Raw genomic sequence first — 19128 nt, forward strand, 5'->3', positions numbered from 1 at the left:
ACTTCTCTTTTTATTAAAATATTACAGATTAAAAGTGTATACTTGACGAAGAAAATTTTTTTTTTTTTTAATAATATATACAAGAAATAATAATATAATTGTGAAGGCGACAAATTACACAAAATTTAAAATACGTACTTTATAGTTTATAAAAATGTCGGAAGTTTGTCATTATTGCAATACTCAGTACATCCAATTGGTGCAAATTGTCGTCTATTATATTCGAAGTACTTACACTATTCAGGACACAAATTGACTAACATGCTTGCACATGCAATAATTGTCTTGCTATTTTTAGCTCCCATTTCCCTGTCAATTGTAAACCATAGATCTATAAATACATAACATTTTTTTGTCATGTTAATATATTCATATAATTGTTACTGCTTACATGATTACTATAGTAATTGTCTTCCAAAACAATGGAACATCTTACATATTGCGCATGAGTCTCATCATTGCTCAGAAACAAATTAAAGTATCTTCAACAGCACGTGTACACTTTTTCTTTTGTAAACCATTGGCGACTATTTTAATCGTGTCATTAAATATATAAAAATATGCCCCTTTTCTGCAGCTGTTGATTAACAATTAGCTTCCACCTGTTGCCCATTCAAGTACACCGCAGGTTTCCGTTATAAAGTACAACACTAAATCATTAGGCATTGAATTCAGATCGAAATGTGGCGTGTGGTATTTTTTATAATATTTAAATAGACATCTTTACTTACTAAATGAATTGGATTTGGTTATTAGATTAATTATTTAACATTAAAAATATACTTCTAATTGTACCTCCTTTGAACATTTTTTCTAGTTTCCAGAAGAATACGAGATATGTAAAAAGACTATGTTTATATTTTTCTATTAAACAAAAATTATGGTTCTTATCGGTTTCCTTTATCGCTGTTCATTTAGGTACAGGCCCTACACTTATTTAATTAAGAAGTAGTCAATGGAATGTAATAATGAGCATACATAGCACGCGCAAAAGATGTTCTGCGGAAAGATCTATCAATGACACCGGGACACTATAATTGGATGCCGCGAGCAGGTGGATTGTCCTATCAATAATGTATGCATATTTAAACTACAGCCTGCTGAATCATTGTACGAAGTGATCTTTGTGGGTGATACTGTATATATTTGCTTGCTTTGCAAAATGTGTTACGGTTAAAGAATGAGATGAGGATGTGTCCAAATTACAAGATACGCCGACATAACAACGTATTAATAGCGTAATGTCGGTGGTGCTGTTCATGTTATAGGATTATCATTTACCATCAGATAGGCCGTCAGCTTGTTTACCATTCCAATACATAAAAAAATATTAATAACGTTCTATCGATCCAAATGATTATTACCTGCTTGCATTTACATATGGATATATATAGGTGCAACCATTTTGTTCATGTTGTTAAGGATCGGGGTCGTTACCCTTGTTTAATTTTGCTGAGTGCCTTCCTGTGACGCGACAAACAAAGGGTCCCGTGTCCAGCTACACCCACTAACCGAACTATAAACCAATTTAATACGATGAGTCATTTTTACAGTTACTAAAATATTTATAGCTAATATTTACGATAAGTTAACTACGGTAAAATGTGACGTAAGTAATTATTATACTACAACCAAGCCGATATATAAACCGGTTTGATGGCTCCCCAGCAATTTGAAAACGTTATCGAGTAAAGGATGTCGAACTGGATACATAATAATCTCACCCTGCTTGTAGTCTAAGTTACGGAGAGATCTGTGTCGTTTTGTGGTCGCCTCTGATTACTTTAGAATAGAACTCGCATAACTACAATCCAAATCTACTCATAGTAAGATAAGATATTTATTATGATACAGTATGTTATTAATATTAATATAGGAATAAATACCGCACATAAAATGTCTTCTCAAAATATTTGACTATGTCCATGATATCGATCAAAGCGATCCTAATCGACGTGTACTAAGGACTTTAGGACCTACTCGTATGCAATTTATCATCATAATTAGAATAAGCTTTTTTAAATTTTAAGCTTCTAGTGTAACTGTTCATAAACACAACGAAACATTAATTAGAGATTTAATTTAGTAAAGAAATTGAAAGTATATAAGGATTAACTTATATACTTTCAATTTCTTTACTAAATTAAATCTCTAATTGGTAAATGTCTCTAATGGTATACAAGTCCGTCCGTGTATAATGTCCAATGTTGAAATCATTAATATATCTATAGTCAGTAAGTAGATGCGTGGAATGTTTTTCCATAGTAATTTTTATTGTTTTTCTTGTTACAGGCACACGTGGTGTCAGCTTTCGAACAAAGCTTATCAAACATGACACAAAGGCTACAACAGTTAACCGCTACAGCTGAGAGAAAGGTAATAAATACATTTTATTGCTCTTCAACCATATTTTTTTTAATTTGTGTTTTATAGTGCATATAAAATGTACTTATACAGTTTACGTGAAATTAATATGTCTAATTGAATTACGCTTAATTTATTGTAATTGCAAACAAGATTGGAACTGAAACAAAACACATGTGTAAAGGCCATGAGATGAATGACATAATCGATGGTATTAGATACGTTCAATGAATAGACAGTTGTATTGGTTACGTCTTCGTATTCCACAATTCGGTAATTATATTTATTAATTATAATTCGGTTTTTTATTATGTTTTCCATTCACTTTACACATCTTTGGAGGTTTTATAAGTGAAATTTTAATATATTTGTGGAGTCAATTTGATTTTGCTACACTTCTGCAAATAATCTTATTTAGTAACTCTTATTTAGTAGTAACTCAAATTAAAAAAAAAATTGAGTTACTGTGCTTATATCTATGCAGATAATTTCTGACAGTCTACCTGAGATTGTAAATAATCATCTCTGTAATCCCACCTGTTTCAGGCGCCAAGCAGTTGCTTTGTAAGCTGTGTTTTGATTGTAGTATGCGATTAGGCAGTGAAATTACTAGATAATAGAACTTTTATATTACTCACTAGGACTCGGAAGTAACGGAGTTGCGTCAAACAATCGAGTTGCTTCGGAAGCAGTCAATTCAAGCTGGCCTCACGACCGCTCATATGCAGTCCATGGGCATCAGAGCTGATGGTGTCAATGTTACTGGACAGGTAAGATTCACTAATGAGATATACATATAATTAGTATTCAGGATAAAGACATACGCTGCAGAATGATCAGCACAGAGCTGTGTTAAAATCGATTATACATATATACGATTGACTGTCTCTGAACTCGTAGGTATACTGACATACGTAATACTAAAAGTAAGTATATACTACTTACTTGCTTTTAGTATTAAATCAGAGATCAGAAGAAATACTAAATAGAAAATTTCATGAACTAAGAATATGAAATTTTACGTATTTAGTTTAAAAACAGGCTTATACGTGTAAAATTTAGAATTTTCCGTATATATAAAAATACTCTTAAAAATATAGCATATACTTACTGATACTATTAATATACTTTTTAACGGTTAAAGTCTCTAAACTCTTAATAAGGTTAAGCTCTTAATCAAATAATGACTAAGATAGTTTTGCATTAAATTTGGTGCACAGATAACTATATCCTAGATTAGCAGGATAGTGTAAATATAATACGAGTCAGAATGGTATTAAGGTTAATTAATAATTATACGGCTAATTCGACGAGTTTTCAATGACTATGGGATGTGACTTTAACGCTAATATGAATGGATATGATTCCAAGTCGCAAATATTTTGATAATATAGATTATGTTATCTATGTATTTTTTTACTACATCGTTATATTATACCGTATATTTCAGAAGTAGTTACGTACCGTATATTACACAATCGTTTTAGATTCTTATTAGTCCAAATTATACTAAGTATGTATGTCTACAAGAATATTATCTGAGTGTTTATTGTCAGAAATCAAAATTTCGACTCTATGTCTTCTGAGAATAGTACTAATCTTAAAAAAACTAAAGTTAATAGGTGACAGAAGAAGATACGATATAGGTATCTTTATTCATTACACAAAACATTGTACTCTGTCTGTTCTCGGGATGTGAAGATATCTTTATGTTGATCATCTATTTAAATGTGACTAACCAACAGACAAACATATTTACTATTTATACTAAATGGTTGAGAAAATGCCTCAAGGTGTTAAGTCCGCAATGTGCACCTTTATTTATGTATTTGTGCATTAAAGTTTTAATAAATAAATTTATAATATTGGCATGGACAAAGAGTAAGTAAAAAGTAACAGAACTTCCCTCATTAGGTATATAGTAATACAATACATATAGTATACTATATTATTAAGAAATTATATATATTTTAATAACTATATGGTCTTGCCATCATTTACCATCAGATGAGGAAAACCAAAACCATTTTTAATAAAAAAAATCTGAATAAGACTATACTAGGTATATAGAATGCTAGGTATATTTTATGATGAGTAATAGGTAAATATATTGTGTAGCTAGCTTATATCGTAGCTAGATAAATGTACACAATTTTTATTTTATAAGTAATATTGTTGTAATAATACTGATATAATGAAGTAGGTTGTAAAATTAAAATACAACAGCGATAATTTTAATATTAGTTGGTCATTACAACCATCAATCATTAATCGTTGTGCAAGACATAAATGGGATCAAGTGCATTTTATTACTTATACTTAAGTGTATATTAATTACAGAGGAATATGTACGTATTGTAAAGTATAATTGAATCCGTAATGTTTTTATTTACATTAGTATTTATAAATCATACATAAGTCATATATTATGCAGGCATAGCTCATATTACTTATGTGTTCACCTTTGTTTTAAGAATACAAATTGAAAACATTGCTTTGTTCCTGTTCCTGTTATCACAGTCTCTCCAAGAACCTCTTGTTAATAAATTTCTATAGTAATATAACATAACATTACTTAGAAAACTACTTTCAATTTTAGCTCATAATTACGTTGCCTATTTACAGGGCTGTATATATATATATATATAATATATTCATTCTGAAATATTACTTCAGTTTGCCTATGTTTATTACTTCGCTAATAATGGAATATGAGATCTGTATACCTCGACATACTCTTTTAAATTAAGTTATATGATATATCAATAATAAACAATTTGATATGACTGAATATCGATTCAAGTGCGATTCGTAATCAATATCTATTAGCAATGTCAACTTAAGTTGGATTTCATTGCACGAATGTACCGAGAAACGCAAGAAGTATATTCAATCCGAGCGGTGCCTCTCATTTTTTTCGCTTGTAAATTGGTGTACGTAAAATATTTATATTATTATTAGTGTAATTAGTAATATAAATTAAAATTAATCCGTAGAGTAATTTATAATATTTGGTAACAGACACTTCAATTATAATAGTATAATGATGGAATAAATAATAGGTACTTATATAATAACAGCCAGTATTTTTATTACTTAAATTATATATTACTTAGGTATTTATTGTAGTATTTGTTTTACTTAAATAATAATGGAAAAACATATGTGATTCACAGACCTTATTGGAAAGCTGCACTTAAAATGTCTCTATTTAGTTGGTTGTCAAATATCGTGACACAGTTTATAGATGTTGTATAAGTAGAGTTGTTCATGTCAATAGCGAGGTTTAATGGCTTCGAAGTAATAAATTACTGTTGATTATTTCTACTGCGTTTCACCCATTGGAGTTTTTACACATTATAGAGACAAATTGATTGACTGGCATTAAGAATAGCCTTTTCTATTCAAATAGGTAGTATTTGCATAGACAAGGCAGCAATACGCCACAGGTGTTCGTGATGATTGACCGAGCTATCCACGCACTAAAATGTAACAAACAAATTACGATACTACAGACAAATACATAATTGTCATGCGCAGTATTATAGTCATCCCCAGAAAGGTCGAAAAGCTGCTATATATATAGTACTTATCAGTATTATAAAACTTGTTAATCATATATACATATATTTATGTTTCATGTTGCTTCATTCCTTGTTTTAGCCGGACCCCAATACACAAACACAGCAGTCATCGCCACAACGTATCGCCCAAACCGGCAATGGCGCAATTACGAGACATCTCTCGACAGACAGCGTATCCAGCATCAACAGCCTTAGTAGTGGATCATCAATGCCCCATGATAAGAAGCATAAAAAGAAAGGATGGGTATGGATCTACAATTTTATGTAGTTATTACCCAATTCAATTAAGTAATGTACATATAATACTATTATGATTGTACATTAATTTCTTTCTAAATTCGAAATGAAATAGTTATTTCATACAAATTTAGAAAGAAATCAATATGTCTAAATTATTTAATATTATTTAGCTCCATATCTATAATAATAATATACATTTTATTATTTATTACATTCCTACAACGTAATTCGACAAGAGTAATATATGTATTAAATTTTAGTAATTCAATAGCAAGAGATATATGTTGAATGTTTAAATATGATTGAAAAAATATATATTCTAATTCAATTAGATAACTAAACAATCTTATTTGAGCAACTTAAATGTAAAAGTAAGAAGTTAATGGTAATAATGTGTCCCACAGTTGCGTTCGTCGTTCACAAAGGCTTTCTCGCGGAACGCCAAGATTTCTAAGACGGCGAAACATTCGTCCCTCGGGCAACTGTCGTCGCAGGACAGCTCGTCCGGTTCGCACCACTATGACGACCCCCACACGATACGGGAGGGAAGTAACGAGAACAGTCTAGAACATTCGCACGAGGCTCTTGCTGAAAATAAGGTAGGTCTACATTAATATTGTAAAGAGAAAATATTAATTTCGTGACTTTGTGTGACCTGGATAAAGCCGGTACGAGGCGCTAGTTAGTACTAATTAAGAAGTAAATACAAGTTATTAGTACAATTTATTACTACGTACTTATATTTACATAAATCATTGACATTAAAGGTCAATCAGTAAGTACCTACCTGATATAAAATTAAAATTCAATTAAAGATAATTAATAATACTATTACTACGGTAATAAATTTTGTTTATTATATACAATTATATGGATAATCAACATCGAAAATTGCATTTTTCTTTTGTTATCAAAGGGAATATAAGTAGCTAGCAGTAAATAATATAATTTACACCTACACATGAGCTAAATGTCTCCTAGGTATAAAATGTTTCATAATAGTTATGCTTATATAAACTTATAATTACAATAAGTTATTATGGCTTATGAGCGTGCTCAATCATTATTCTACGGCCGTTTATCGGTTCCTTTTATATCTATCAAAATTGATACCATATTTCAGTGCACTTATGGTATAGTATTTAAGATTAAAATTCTGTGGTCCTAAATTCGTCATTAATAAATCACAATTCATTTTCCAAGATAGGAAGTAGGCGGTATCGTCTACTTTTTGTCTTTAAGTATAGCGTAATTTATATCTGTACGGTTAACAGTACAGATATAAGTACGCTTTTAAATTTTAGATATTCAGTAGGTATTCATATTTAAAACGAATCCAAATTTTACAACTACGACGAGAATAACAAAGTAAGAACTTACTTTCTTTCACTACTTTAAACGATAGGTTTTATTATATTTCTTACTTATACTATACATCGGATTAGCTTGTATACCAGAATAAGACATAGACTATAAATTTCACATGAATGAAACCGCGCGGGCACAGCTAGTTATACATACAACTGAAAAAGTACAATACATGAGTGACCTATATATTTTTAGAATAAATAAATTATATAAATGTATAAGTATTGCAAGTACATATACCATTAAACATTTTAATATACATAAAGGTAAGCACCTATATGTGTCCGAGAATAATGATAAAATTTTGTTTAAGGAAAAGCCAACGTGCCCTGCGGGCAAGACTGAAGAACAGACCAAAGGTGAGTTTGTAATGATTTATAACTTGAGCAAACAATACTAGCCATAGTTTACAAATACTTTTAGAGGAATTAGGTTGACCCAGTGAAAGGTATTCGTTGAACCATAACGGATCGTGTTATGGTGCACACGAATCGTTACGTACGTACTGTTCCAATTTTCGCGCTGTAAAAAGTATATGTTGATTAATTACATGATTGTGTATTTGATTATCGATATAACTTGCCAGACATATCAGCATATATCAAATACAATTCGTCATTTACTTTTTAATCTTTCTTAACAGCAATCTCAAGTGATTCGTCATTGTGATTTATACTCGTGTCACTATAACAGTGGTATTATTGAGATAAAGACTTCAATCATCTGTTAAATAAGAAGATTAACCTCATTAAAGTAATAGGATACCTAAGTTTCCATATTTAAAGTTTTGACACGATATATCATAGAACAATGACCTCCACTTTTTATACTATGTATTTATTAATTGTTAAATACATAGTATAACCCCGTCTAATTCAATGTTATAGTGATCATAAAGCGGAAATTTGTAAGAATATTATCCCCATTGAGGCAATAAATAGAGACATGCACGCTTCGATTTATTTTCGACCACTTATAACTATTAAACTGAAATATTAGGTGATGCTTATCATTCTTTAGAAGTATATAAAAACTATAGGTTTTATTATACGGTCAATTAATAATTTTCAAGTATTTAAATGTAATTATGAGTTCTGTTATCTTAATGGAATACATTTTTAATAACTTGCCGGATGTTGCTCACTACTTATTAGTTATTACTTAGAATAGATGTTACAGAAAACGCATTCCGATATGCTGTTCGATATCTTGTATCCCTATCAGCAAAAATAAAAAAATATTTATCTACTTTGTAATACGGTAAAAATAGATTAGTTAATCCCATCGTTGCATATTGTAAAGATTGCTAGTTTTTTTTTTGTATTAGTAATAAATTTGTTTTCGGCGACAGTTCCCACTTACCATCAGGTCGGCTTTCAGCTTGTTTACCATTTCACTTATATTAAAAAAAGGATGTAAAAATACGAAATAAAGCTATATATAAAAATATGAATGTATCACGTAATATATGCGCGGATTCGCGATACTTTGATTATATACAATTAAGTAGAGTCGATTATAGCAGTTTTTTCATATTTAACCTATGTGACATACTACGTTATTCGATAACCGCTCTTCAGTTTCATGAATATTATTTGTATTTAAAATTATTATATTGTTTTCATCCACCTTCCATAAGTATACAATATAGTTTAATGATAGTGCTATATTTATATTATGATTACGTAGTTGCGTATTTGCTTTACGATTTGACTTTACAACGTACCTCAACTCTTGTGTTGTTTACACACATGAATAAATAAATGTGATTATGGTCAAGTCTATATAGGTCTAGGTAGATATATCATATAATTACGTAAATAGACACAATAATTTCAGCCGTAAGCAGATCTAACTATGTTATCTGCTCTATAAATTCCCACAATGATTAGTCATGAGTTCATGACCCATTTGCATTGCTCTGTCATTCAAATAAATCATGTTTGGTTTGGATCAGTGATTTGAATGAATAAACCAATTCTTCTTTTGTACTGCATCACTAATCTTCTTATTTGAATGTATATATACTTACAATCTACTTTTATTGGAAGTAAATTGGAATCAAAAGAGACATTGTGGATTTATCTACCATTGACTTTACACGACCATAAATCTAACATATTGTGTGTATTTTATTGAATTAATATCTATTTGAAAGGATATTAGTATATAACAATGATAACAAAACAATAGAAGATTGACAATCAACAAGATGAACTAATTGCGTACTGATTCTCAATACTTAGCCAGTAAGTATAAATAAACATCTACGTTATTTATTTAATGTAATTGTGACAGAAAAACCTGACGACTCGGGGTTAGTTGATGAACTGAAGAGGCAATTACGAGAAAAAGACCTGGTGTTGACAGACATCCGGTTAGAGGCGCTGAGCTCGGCTCATCAACTAGAAAGTCTCAAAGACACCGTAATTAAGATGAGGGTGAGTTACGTTTACTCTTTGCCACTGCGGACTAACAATTATAATATTAATAATAAAGAAATGTATTCAATTCTTAACATCTCTCGCATGATTCTATGAGTTAAATTAACTTCAATTTGTTTATAGAATAATTCGAATAGTATATTATGATGATTGATTAAAATTTTTGATAATCATCATTGATTGACTTGGAACAAAATACCCGGAAATATTTTTAATTCTAATTATTATAAAGTAAAAACCTAATTAAAAAGCCATTTTTGAAAACATTTCTTTTAAAGTTCTTGTTGTTGACTAACCTTGTATAGTAAATACCAAAATTTTCTCAGATAAAGCGAGACCGATATAACGGCATAGTTTAAAATATGAGTGTCATTTGACTGTAAGTACAAATGTCTTTAATGCTATTTACATAGCTACCTCTCAACTATGAATTAGGTTAATTAAGATCACTTTTCTTAAACCCTCTATAACAGCTCTTGTAAACGAGTTGTAAAAGTAATGCCAACGGAACTCGTTAAATGTTCGCTATTCAATAGATAGCCGTAATTGTAAGTTATAAATGACAATCTAATCAGTTTATATTCGATCTCTTTATGAATATTTGTTTAATCTATCTGTACGTAAGTAACTATCTGAAGTAAATAAGGACTGCATTATTCACAATTACGTAATATACATTAAAAATCAGGCAGATTTAATACCTCCTTCCTTTTAATTTTCATACATTCATCTACGTAATTCGGATTAACACTTATGAAATTCTGATACTCTTAGGTATTTCTAGAGATATGTATTGGTCGTTTTGCGTACTGTATACATATAATATTTTCAAGATCAGACAAATGTTTTTCAAAGACCCTGATAACAAAATACGATAATATTTTGTTGCAGAATGAGATGTTGAATCTAAAACAGAACAATGAGAGGTTACAGAGGCTAGTGACATCTAGGTCATTGGCTGGCTCTCAAAGCTCTTTAGGTACTGGTGGGTCTGCTGTTGAAGATCCCAGAAGATTCAGTTTAGCAGATCAGGCTACTATGCATCAGGTAATTTCATCAAATTTTATATAGGCTGATAAGACATTTAAGAACGATTACTTTATTACTAATTTCTTATATATTTAAGCATTCATAAGTTAGGATATATAAGTAAAGTAGCTGCAATTTTTTTGATAGTTCTATTATTTTACAGGCTGCCATCGATATTCATTCCCAACCGTTAGACTTAGACTTTAATTGTATAACATCCACGCCCACCATGGATTTCTCTAAGAAAGCATCACCAAACTCCACCATGGTCGAACCTATATACGGAAACAAAGCAGCATGCGACCTCAATGAAAAGGGCGAGCTATTAGTTCTGAATGGTTCAAGTGATATGTTCACTAATGGATTGAATACTACAGAAAGATTGAGCGGAGACTACGATATAAATACGGTGCTACCGCCGCCTAAGAGTCGAGAGCTGGCGATAGGGGAAAGCTATTCCGATATCGGTATGTTTGTCATATTTTTGAGATAAGTAAAAAATAATGGTTTTAGATATGAAGGAACACAATCAATGTGAGAATTTTTAAACGAATAGAATAATAGTGACATCGTTTACATCCAATATTTTTATACTGCGCATGGGAACTTAATGAACTTACTATTTTCTCGTATTTCGCGATTTATTCATTTGTTTCAACTTCATCTGGAAGCTTTATTTTTTTTAAATGAATACGAAGCATTTGTCACTCTTCGTTTCGCACGTTGTTTTCAAATATTAAAGATTGTCTTAAAGGAGAATATTTTAAATCTGTCACTATTTTTGTTTTGCCATGTGTTCTCTGAATTTGTATACTTATTATGGTAATTCCTATTTAACCCATATGATTATCTTCAAGCATACGAGTATTATCTATTTGTTTCTATTTGATCATAAATGTACATGAGAATTCTTCCGAATAACCTATATATCAAATAATAATATGAAAGATACAGCAATTTAGGTCAGTACCCATATGGGGTACGCAGAGTTAATCGAGTGCAAACAACCTCTATCATAAGCATAATGTTTTACTTTATACGTGTCTGTTACTTGAACTCGAATATCTGTGTAAAGTCTTCTAGGAAGCGACTTAGATTTTTGTTAAGATACCAATCTCATAGCAAAAGATTTCTTAGTAAGATTATCTGGCAACTGGTAGTATTATAGTTTGTTTATTTACTAGCTATAGAGTAAATTATTAGATGAGTCATACTAGAACGAGTGCTATTTTTAGATAGGGACATATAAACTTAAGATACGAGTATGAACGATCCTAATAATAACAGCCAACTGTTATGAATTAGAAGTGTTTAATAGTACACTACATCTATTCGGATAACCTAACAGATGTAGGTACAAAACAATAACTATGGAAACATTGATAATAATTAATTACACAGTATGAGTTGTGATAGCTGTTGTTTAATATATATGATCTGACAATGCTTTTTAAACTACAACCTTATTATTTAAAATAAAAAATATTGAAAGAGTCGGGATGAAGATAGTCCTATCTTAAAGTCAACCCCATATGTGTATATTAGTAGAAGAGTGCCAAATTGCATAACAAATAGTTTTCGAAGTTTATTTCGGACAAATATAACATGAAATGTATGTAAGTGTACATAAATAATGTACTTTCTCCCTGTAGGTGTTGCAGACAGTCAAGGAGATACAGCTGATGGCAAGAAAATAGCAATAGCTGTGTATTTAGGACAACCGGAGACATTCCAAAGATACTTCGAGGAAGTTCAGGACACGCTGACCGAATCAGAATGCAGATTTTATGCGAAACAATCAGCCAGCGCCTATAGTAATCACTTTGATAAGCAATCAAGCTTCGAATCGCCAAGAATGTCCCAGAACCACAGCCCCGAGATAGAGACACAAGACTTCTCGCAAATAAATAAGTCAAACACGAATAGCCTTAAAAGTAATAAGTCTGCGCACAGTAGTTCTTATAAGAATGTTTATAACAGTGACTCGACAATAAATTGCAATGAATTTACTATTGCTTACACATATATATCTGGCAAGACGACTTGGCAAAACTTAGATTATATAGTTAGGAAAACATTCAAGGATTACCTGTCCAGAATTGATCCTGGGACGAATTTAGGGTTGAACACGGACTCTATAACGTCGTACCACTTGGGTGAAGCCACGCGGGGTCCGGAGATCGGTTTCCCGGAACTATTGCCATGTGGCTACATAATTGGGACAGTAAACACGCTGTACATCTGCTTGCAAGGAGTTGGAAGCTTGGCTTTTGATAGTCTTATACCAAAAAATATTGTATATAGGTGAGTAATAATATGTTAAAGTACGATGTGTTCAATAATTATAGCAACTAATTTTGAATTCACTTTTCATTTAATTACACTTTTCATTTACTATCAAATCAAATCTTTAAAATACCTTATAGGATTGTTTAAAAATTTTCAATTTAATTATATTTATTAATTGTAATTATTCTAATAATAGATTGATTATAATAATAATATTAATAACTATTATAACGAAGCACAATTCTCAAAGCGCTATGTAGTTTCAAAGTAACTTTGTTTTGTACCTAAAATACTCGCTTAACAATTTCAGAATCACTTTGGTAATATTATGGTGTTATTCAAGTGAACCTGGCCTAATCTGTCAAATTAATAATAAAAATAAATTATTAGGTTCTATTATTTTTTTCTAAGCTCTCATATTTTTATTTGTAGGTACGTTTCACTACTATCCGAACACCGAAGAGTAATACTGTGCGGCCCGAGTGGTACCGGCAAATCATACTTGGCAGCCAAGCTCGCCGAGTTCTACGTACAGAAAACGCAACGTCGTGGCAATCCTGCGGAGGCTGTCGCCACTTTCAAGTATGATTCAATTTATTACATTTATTTTATTAGGTAGAATTATACGAGTGAGTATGTATTCTAATAAAATTGAAGAAACATTACACTACCCATAGGTTTATAAAAAAGTGCCATCAATTAGAAATGATTAATTAATAACAATTGAATAAAATTTTCCTACTTAACTCAATGTCTCTTAATTTCTATTAAGTGTACTTAAGTTTTATGTATTACATTTTGTTTTACGGAGTTTTTATATAGCTATCGCCCGAGTTTATTTGTTAACGCTCAAACATTGAATGAAGTCATAAATATATTAGATAATCTACCAAATATCCTGTTTAAAAATCACCATAACACTTTACAATAATTGGTAAATGACTCTAAATCACCTAAATTATACCATTCCAATTAATAATCGGTAGTTCGATTTACAATCGGCATTTTAATTTCCAGCGTCGATCGTAAATCGTGCAATGAACTTCGCGCGTACCTCGCGAACATAGCGGAGCAGTGCAGCGCGGCCGCGGCGGGAGAAGAGGCTGCGTTGCCTTCAGTGGTCGTTCTTGACAACCTGCAACATGCTTCGGCCCTCGGCGACGCTTTTGCGGGACTTCTACCGCCTGACAATAGGAATATGCCTGTTATTATTGGTGCGTATTGAATTTAAATAACACATATACTTAGTCTATTTTTTAATGTAAGAAACTAAATTGATAGATTAAAATTATCAAATAATGTTACGAACTGTAGAGCTGTGCCTGCGATACCTATGTTAACGTGGCTGGTGTAGTGGAGACAGAGATGGGGAGAGAGAGAGAGAGGGAGTGGATAGTTATATCAGTTGGTCTGATAGTAACAAATCAACTAGAAATTAAAAACGTTGGATTCCCGGAGGAATCTGGTGAAAGTCGACTAGATTTGGTACATTGGTAGACATTAGTGCCCATTATTAACAATCTCCTCTCCTACATGTTTTATAGATAATCTTGAGATACATGGATGTCGAAAACCAAAGATCCGAGAAATAGTTGGCTTCAAATATACCTAGTGAAATGTGTGTATATTAACTGTTAACGGAGAGAACGAGAAGAAAAGACAAACTAGAAAGAAGAAACAGATTTTTAGTGTCTGCCAGATTTGAACTCAGCACCATTAGGTCACAGTTGGGGTAGTTACCCATTAGGCCATAACAGACCTGTTGTTAAATAAAAAGTAAATAACGAACATCAGAATATACGCTACGAAACAAAAACCTTGCACGTTGCACTGATACTGCAAACAATAGAACCTCCTTGAAGTGAAGCTATTCAGAAATCAATCGAGAAAATTAATGTTTTTATTTATTAATGTTAACGACATGATTTTTCTAATAAAGCTATAAGTATATTGTTTTATATTCTGATATATTTTTTATAGGTACAATGTCACAGGCGACGTGTAACACAACAAATCTCCAATTACATCATAACTTCAGGTGGTTACTAACGGCGAATCATATGGAGCCAGTTAAGGGTTTTCTAGCTAGGTATGTACTATTTTATACATGTATATATATTTAGTGCCTTGAAGGTTACAATTTTAGTCACAATTAAGACAAACATAAATCATGATATTTAATTTATCTGTATTATTATATAAACATTAGGCTTATAGACTAGTTAGGTTATCTTAACAGTGTAATACATGATGCAATTTTTATTATAAATAGGTTCTTAGGTACATTGATTATATCAGCACTGTTCAATGTAGTTATTATTGTAAATTTACAAATAACTAAATTACACAATAAGAAACAAACTAGCCATAGAAATTCACAGCAAATAGTACTTACATACAGTCAATTTATTAGTACTTATCGTAAATGGTATACCAATACGATCAACAATATATATATACGTAGTTACTCTTGAAACTACTACTTTTACTAAGAAAGAAAATGGGAATCTGAAAATAAATTTTCTATTTATACGTATATTTACTATCTATGTATATTTATTATTTACAAAAAAATGTATATATATTTATATATATTTTTGTCAGTTATTTAGTACCCATACAAGCTGATTAGTTTCGGACTAGATGGCGTAGTGTGAATTATTCAGGGTTATTATTATTATTATTATATGTATGAATCTGCATGCCCTAGATTACATATTATAATATTATTACCAGGTATCTCCGTCGAAAACTGTTCTCCTTGGAATTGCGTCTGGGTCGCCGCGAAGCCGCACTAGCTGCTGTGTTGGAGTGGTTGCCCGGTGTTTGGTCCACACTTAATGCGTTCCTAGAGGCACACTCGTCCAGTGACGTCACAGTTGGTCCCAGACTCTTCCTCGCCTGTCCTATGGACCTAGAAGCTAGTCAAGTAAGTATTCAAAGGAAATAGTATACTTTTTTTAATATCTATTGATTTTTTTAAGTTGCACGAATATATAAAAGTTTAAGTTTACATTCCTAGGCGTGAACAACATCACAGAGTAAGACTATGCCCCCCTCACACATTGCCATTCCTAAGGACTCATCTGTTAACTGTTCTGCGTTAAATTTATATGACATTCATTTTTTTTTTTAAATATATAATTTAAATAGAAAACTAATCGAATCAAAACAGTTATTCTATCACTACATGCATTTTGTAAGATGGACTCCCAATCATGAGATGACGGTATACAATCAAGGTAGTCACAATCAAAAGTTGATTAAAACAGACTATATGTACTAATAAAATAAAAAAACTTATTAACTCGTTTAACCGATTAAAAATTTTCTTTTTTTAACTATGAGAGTTGGGGGCACTATATAAATGTTCATTGTTTTATGGCAGGCATGGTTCGCTGATGTATGGAACTACAGCATAGTGCCGTACGCGTCGGAAGCTGTCCGCGAGGGTGTAGCGTTGTACGGCCGCCGGCGGCATGCGGCCGGTGATCCACTTCATCACGTCAAGTCCACGTATCCATGGAGAGAACCCAACCACTCCCATGTATGCTATTTTGTAATAATTATTATTTAGGATTCGTAACACATACTATATCTTCAATAATTAAAAAGTGTTCAGATTTTTAGTATATCTCTATATGTATTCTTATTTCCAATTATATATATATTATTATTACATCTTCATTTTATTTTATTTCTTACAGACATTAAGAGCTATAACCGTGGAAGATATTGATATTGATGACTCAAACCAAGATTCCAACACTAACAATAATCAAGATCCATTGGTAAGTAACGTACAGTTGGTTTATTATTTTTATTATGTAACTGCAATGACAAACAAGCTGATGGCAACGAGATGGCAAGGGACCAGGGACAGAAACTTATGATGTGACGCTCGTAATACCACCCCTATCGCAGAACTAAGATGTTATACTTCTGTATCCTGAAATTTAACTGCCTTATCTCATTCATGACTTATTTACCCAAATATAAAGAAACATTTATCTCGCTTTAAATTCTAATTAGAAAATAATACAGACACTCTATTTTAACTTTCAATTTTTAGAAGAAACTTATTCTTTTACAGCTAAACATGTTAATGCGGCTACAAGAGGCAGCAAACTACAGCGGAAACCAAAGCCAAGACTCCGACAATGCCAGTATGGACTCGAATCTCACACATGACAGCTCTATGGGCAATGAGCTCTAAATACTTCCTAAGAGTGAGACTATTGTAATAGCAGTGTAACTAAGAACAAAATATATTCTTCAATTAATTTTGATCTTTAACCATATTGGTATATTGTTTTTATTGTTTATTTGTACACGTGATATTAAAAAATGTACTGCAAATACATATGGGTACCAATTCATGTATATGTATATATATAATGGATCATGCTCGTTAGGTGTCTAAATATGTACATTAGCGTAGTCCAGTGACTTTCTTATTTTTTTATATTTAAAGCAAAAATTTGTACGTAGGCTATTTTGTAATTCTCAGTAAAAGAAAAATATATAATCTATATAGGGCATGTGATATTGTTTTAATGATATTCATAGAAACGTATATCAATTTAAAACATTTTGCAGTACATTTTTGTAATACGTTATATGTTGGTAAAATAAGTGCTTTAAAATGATCTATATGAAAGTTCGGTACATAGCTCTTAAGTTACAATATCTATGTATACATTATCTGCGTATGAACTATAAGCCAAATATTTGCCATATGTACATTATTTATATTTATTTATTTTAAGTGTTAAATTGTAAGTTGTAATTATATTGTTTTTCTTTTACAAATTATAAAATCATTAAATCTTTATTAATTGAAAGGAATCTGCTCTGCGATATTTGTAAGGCAATCAAATATAAGTGAGAGTATTGAGCCTTTCTTTGAAATTTCTTTTTCGTTGCAAATTGTAATTTTTTAACGTCAAGTTAAAATTTCTACACGTATTCGTGAATAAATCAACGACAGTGCCTAGAGCGATATTTTTTCCATTTCATGAAGTAATACCAACATGTAGGGCTGTTACTGTTTATAAGAAGCATTATGGCTTATACTATTGTTATATTTTTTCAAAGTTAGGATACGAACCGCATTTGTATTAATACATGTAAATTAACATATGAAAGTGTAATTTTTATACCATTTTCATATTAAAAACTCGTGTACCTAATAAATATATTTAGGTGTAAATAAATTATTTAATATAATTTTTTTCTATGCGATTACACTAACCGCTATTATGCCATATACAGTATAGCGTTACTTTTGTATAGAAATGCGTAAAAACCGCGTTACAGCGTATTGTATGGATTGACTTGTGTGCATAACTGAAACGTGATATCTACAATCTATGCTTTACTTAAATGTAAAATAAACATTGATTATAAAATTATTTTTTTCTTTTATTGACACCTATGCAACCGATCATTTAATACAATAGTCTATCTAGTGTCTTTGAGGTGCTATATCTATATCTATGCTTATATCTATTATATCTATTCTCAATGAACAGTAATTCGTTGACTGTATTAATAAACAAGTAGGGATTACATATTTTAAAAATCCGTTTAACTACTGCCGTGCTTATTTTATTATTAATGGCTGATGATGTTATGGTAACCACGATGGTTTTCACATTGCCGGGGGATGCTGACCTTACAAGGTACATTGTCGTCAACACACATTACTACGCAGTGATTGCACGTTAATATAAAAAATAATGCATTTGATTTTTTTACGGAAACGTATATGTAGTGTCAATAATATGTATACCTACATATGTCATAAT

At 31.1% G+C, this 19128-nt stretch overlaps 1 protein-coding gene across 5 annotated transcripts in view; it reads left to right on the top strand.

Annotated features, from left to right (window-relative positions):
- The window catches only part of LOC131844583 (protein sickie), a 161985-nt gene extending 143272 nt beyond the window's left edge, over positions 1–18713 (top strand). For all 5 annotated transcript variants that reach the window (XM_059193496.1, XM_059193497.1, XM_059193499.1 and 2 more), the window contains 16 exons: positions 2293–2376; positions 3006–3134; positions 6028–6192; positions 6593–6787; positions 7870–7915; positions 9855–9997; positions 10892–11047; positions 11193–11496; positions 12682–13333; positions 13751–13900; positions 14336–14532; positions 15299–15407; positions 16055–16247; positions 16707–16865; positions 17026–17109; positions 17412–18713. In XM_059193496.1, coding sequence (XP_059049479.1) covers positions 2293–2376; positions 3006–3134; positions 6028–6192; positions 6593–6787; positions 7870–7915; positions 9855–9997; positions 10892–11047; positions 11193–11496; positions 12682–13333; positions 13751–13900; positions 14336–14532; positions 15299–15407; positions 16055–16247; positions 16707–16865; positions 17026–17109; positions 17412–17534 — 2889 coding nt within the window. In that variant the 3' untranslated portion in view covers positions 17535–18713. The remainder of the gene's footprint in view (positions 1–2292; positions 2377–3005; positions 3135–6027; positions 6193–6592; positions 6788–7869; positions 7916–9854; positions 9998–10891; positions 11048–11192; positions 11497–12681; positions 13334–13750; positions 13901–14335; positions 14533–15298; positions 15408–16054; positions 16248–16706; positions 16866–17025; positions 17110–17411) is intronic.
- The last annotated feature ends 415 nt before the right edge of the window (positions 18714–19128 follow it).

Source organism: Achroia grisella, unplaced genomic scaffold (assembly GCF_030625045.1).
Source record: "Achroia grisella isolate CSIRO2021 unplaced genomic scaffold, CSIRO_AGI_Agris_v1 utg402, whole genome shotgun sequence".
Lineage (NCBI taxonomy): Eukaryota > Metazoa > Arthropoda > Insecta > Lepidoptera > Pyralidae > Achroia > Achroia grisella.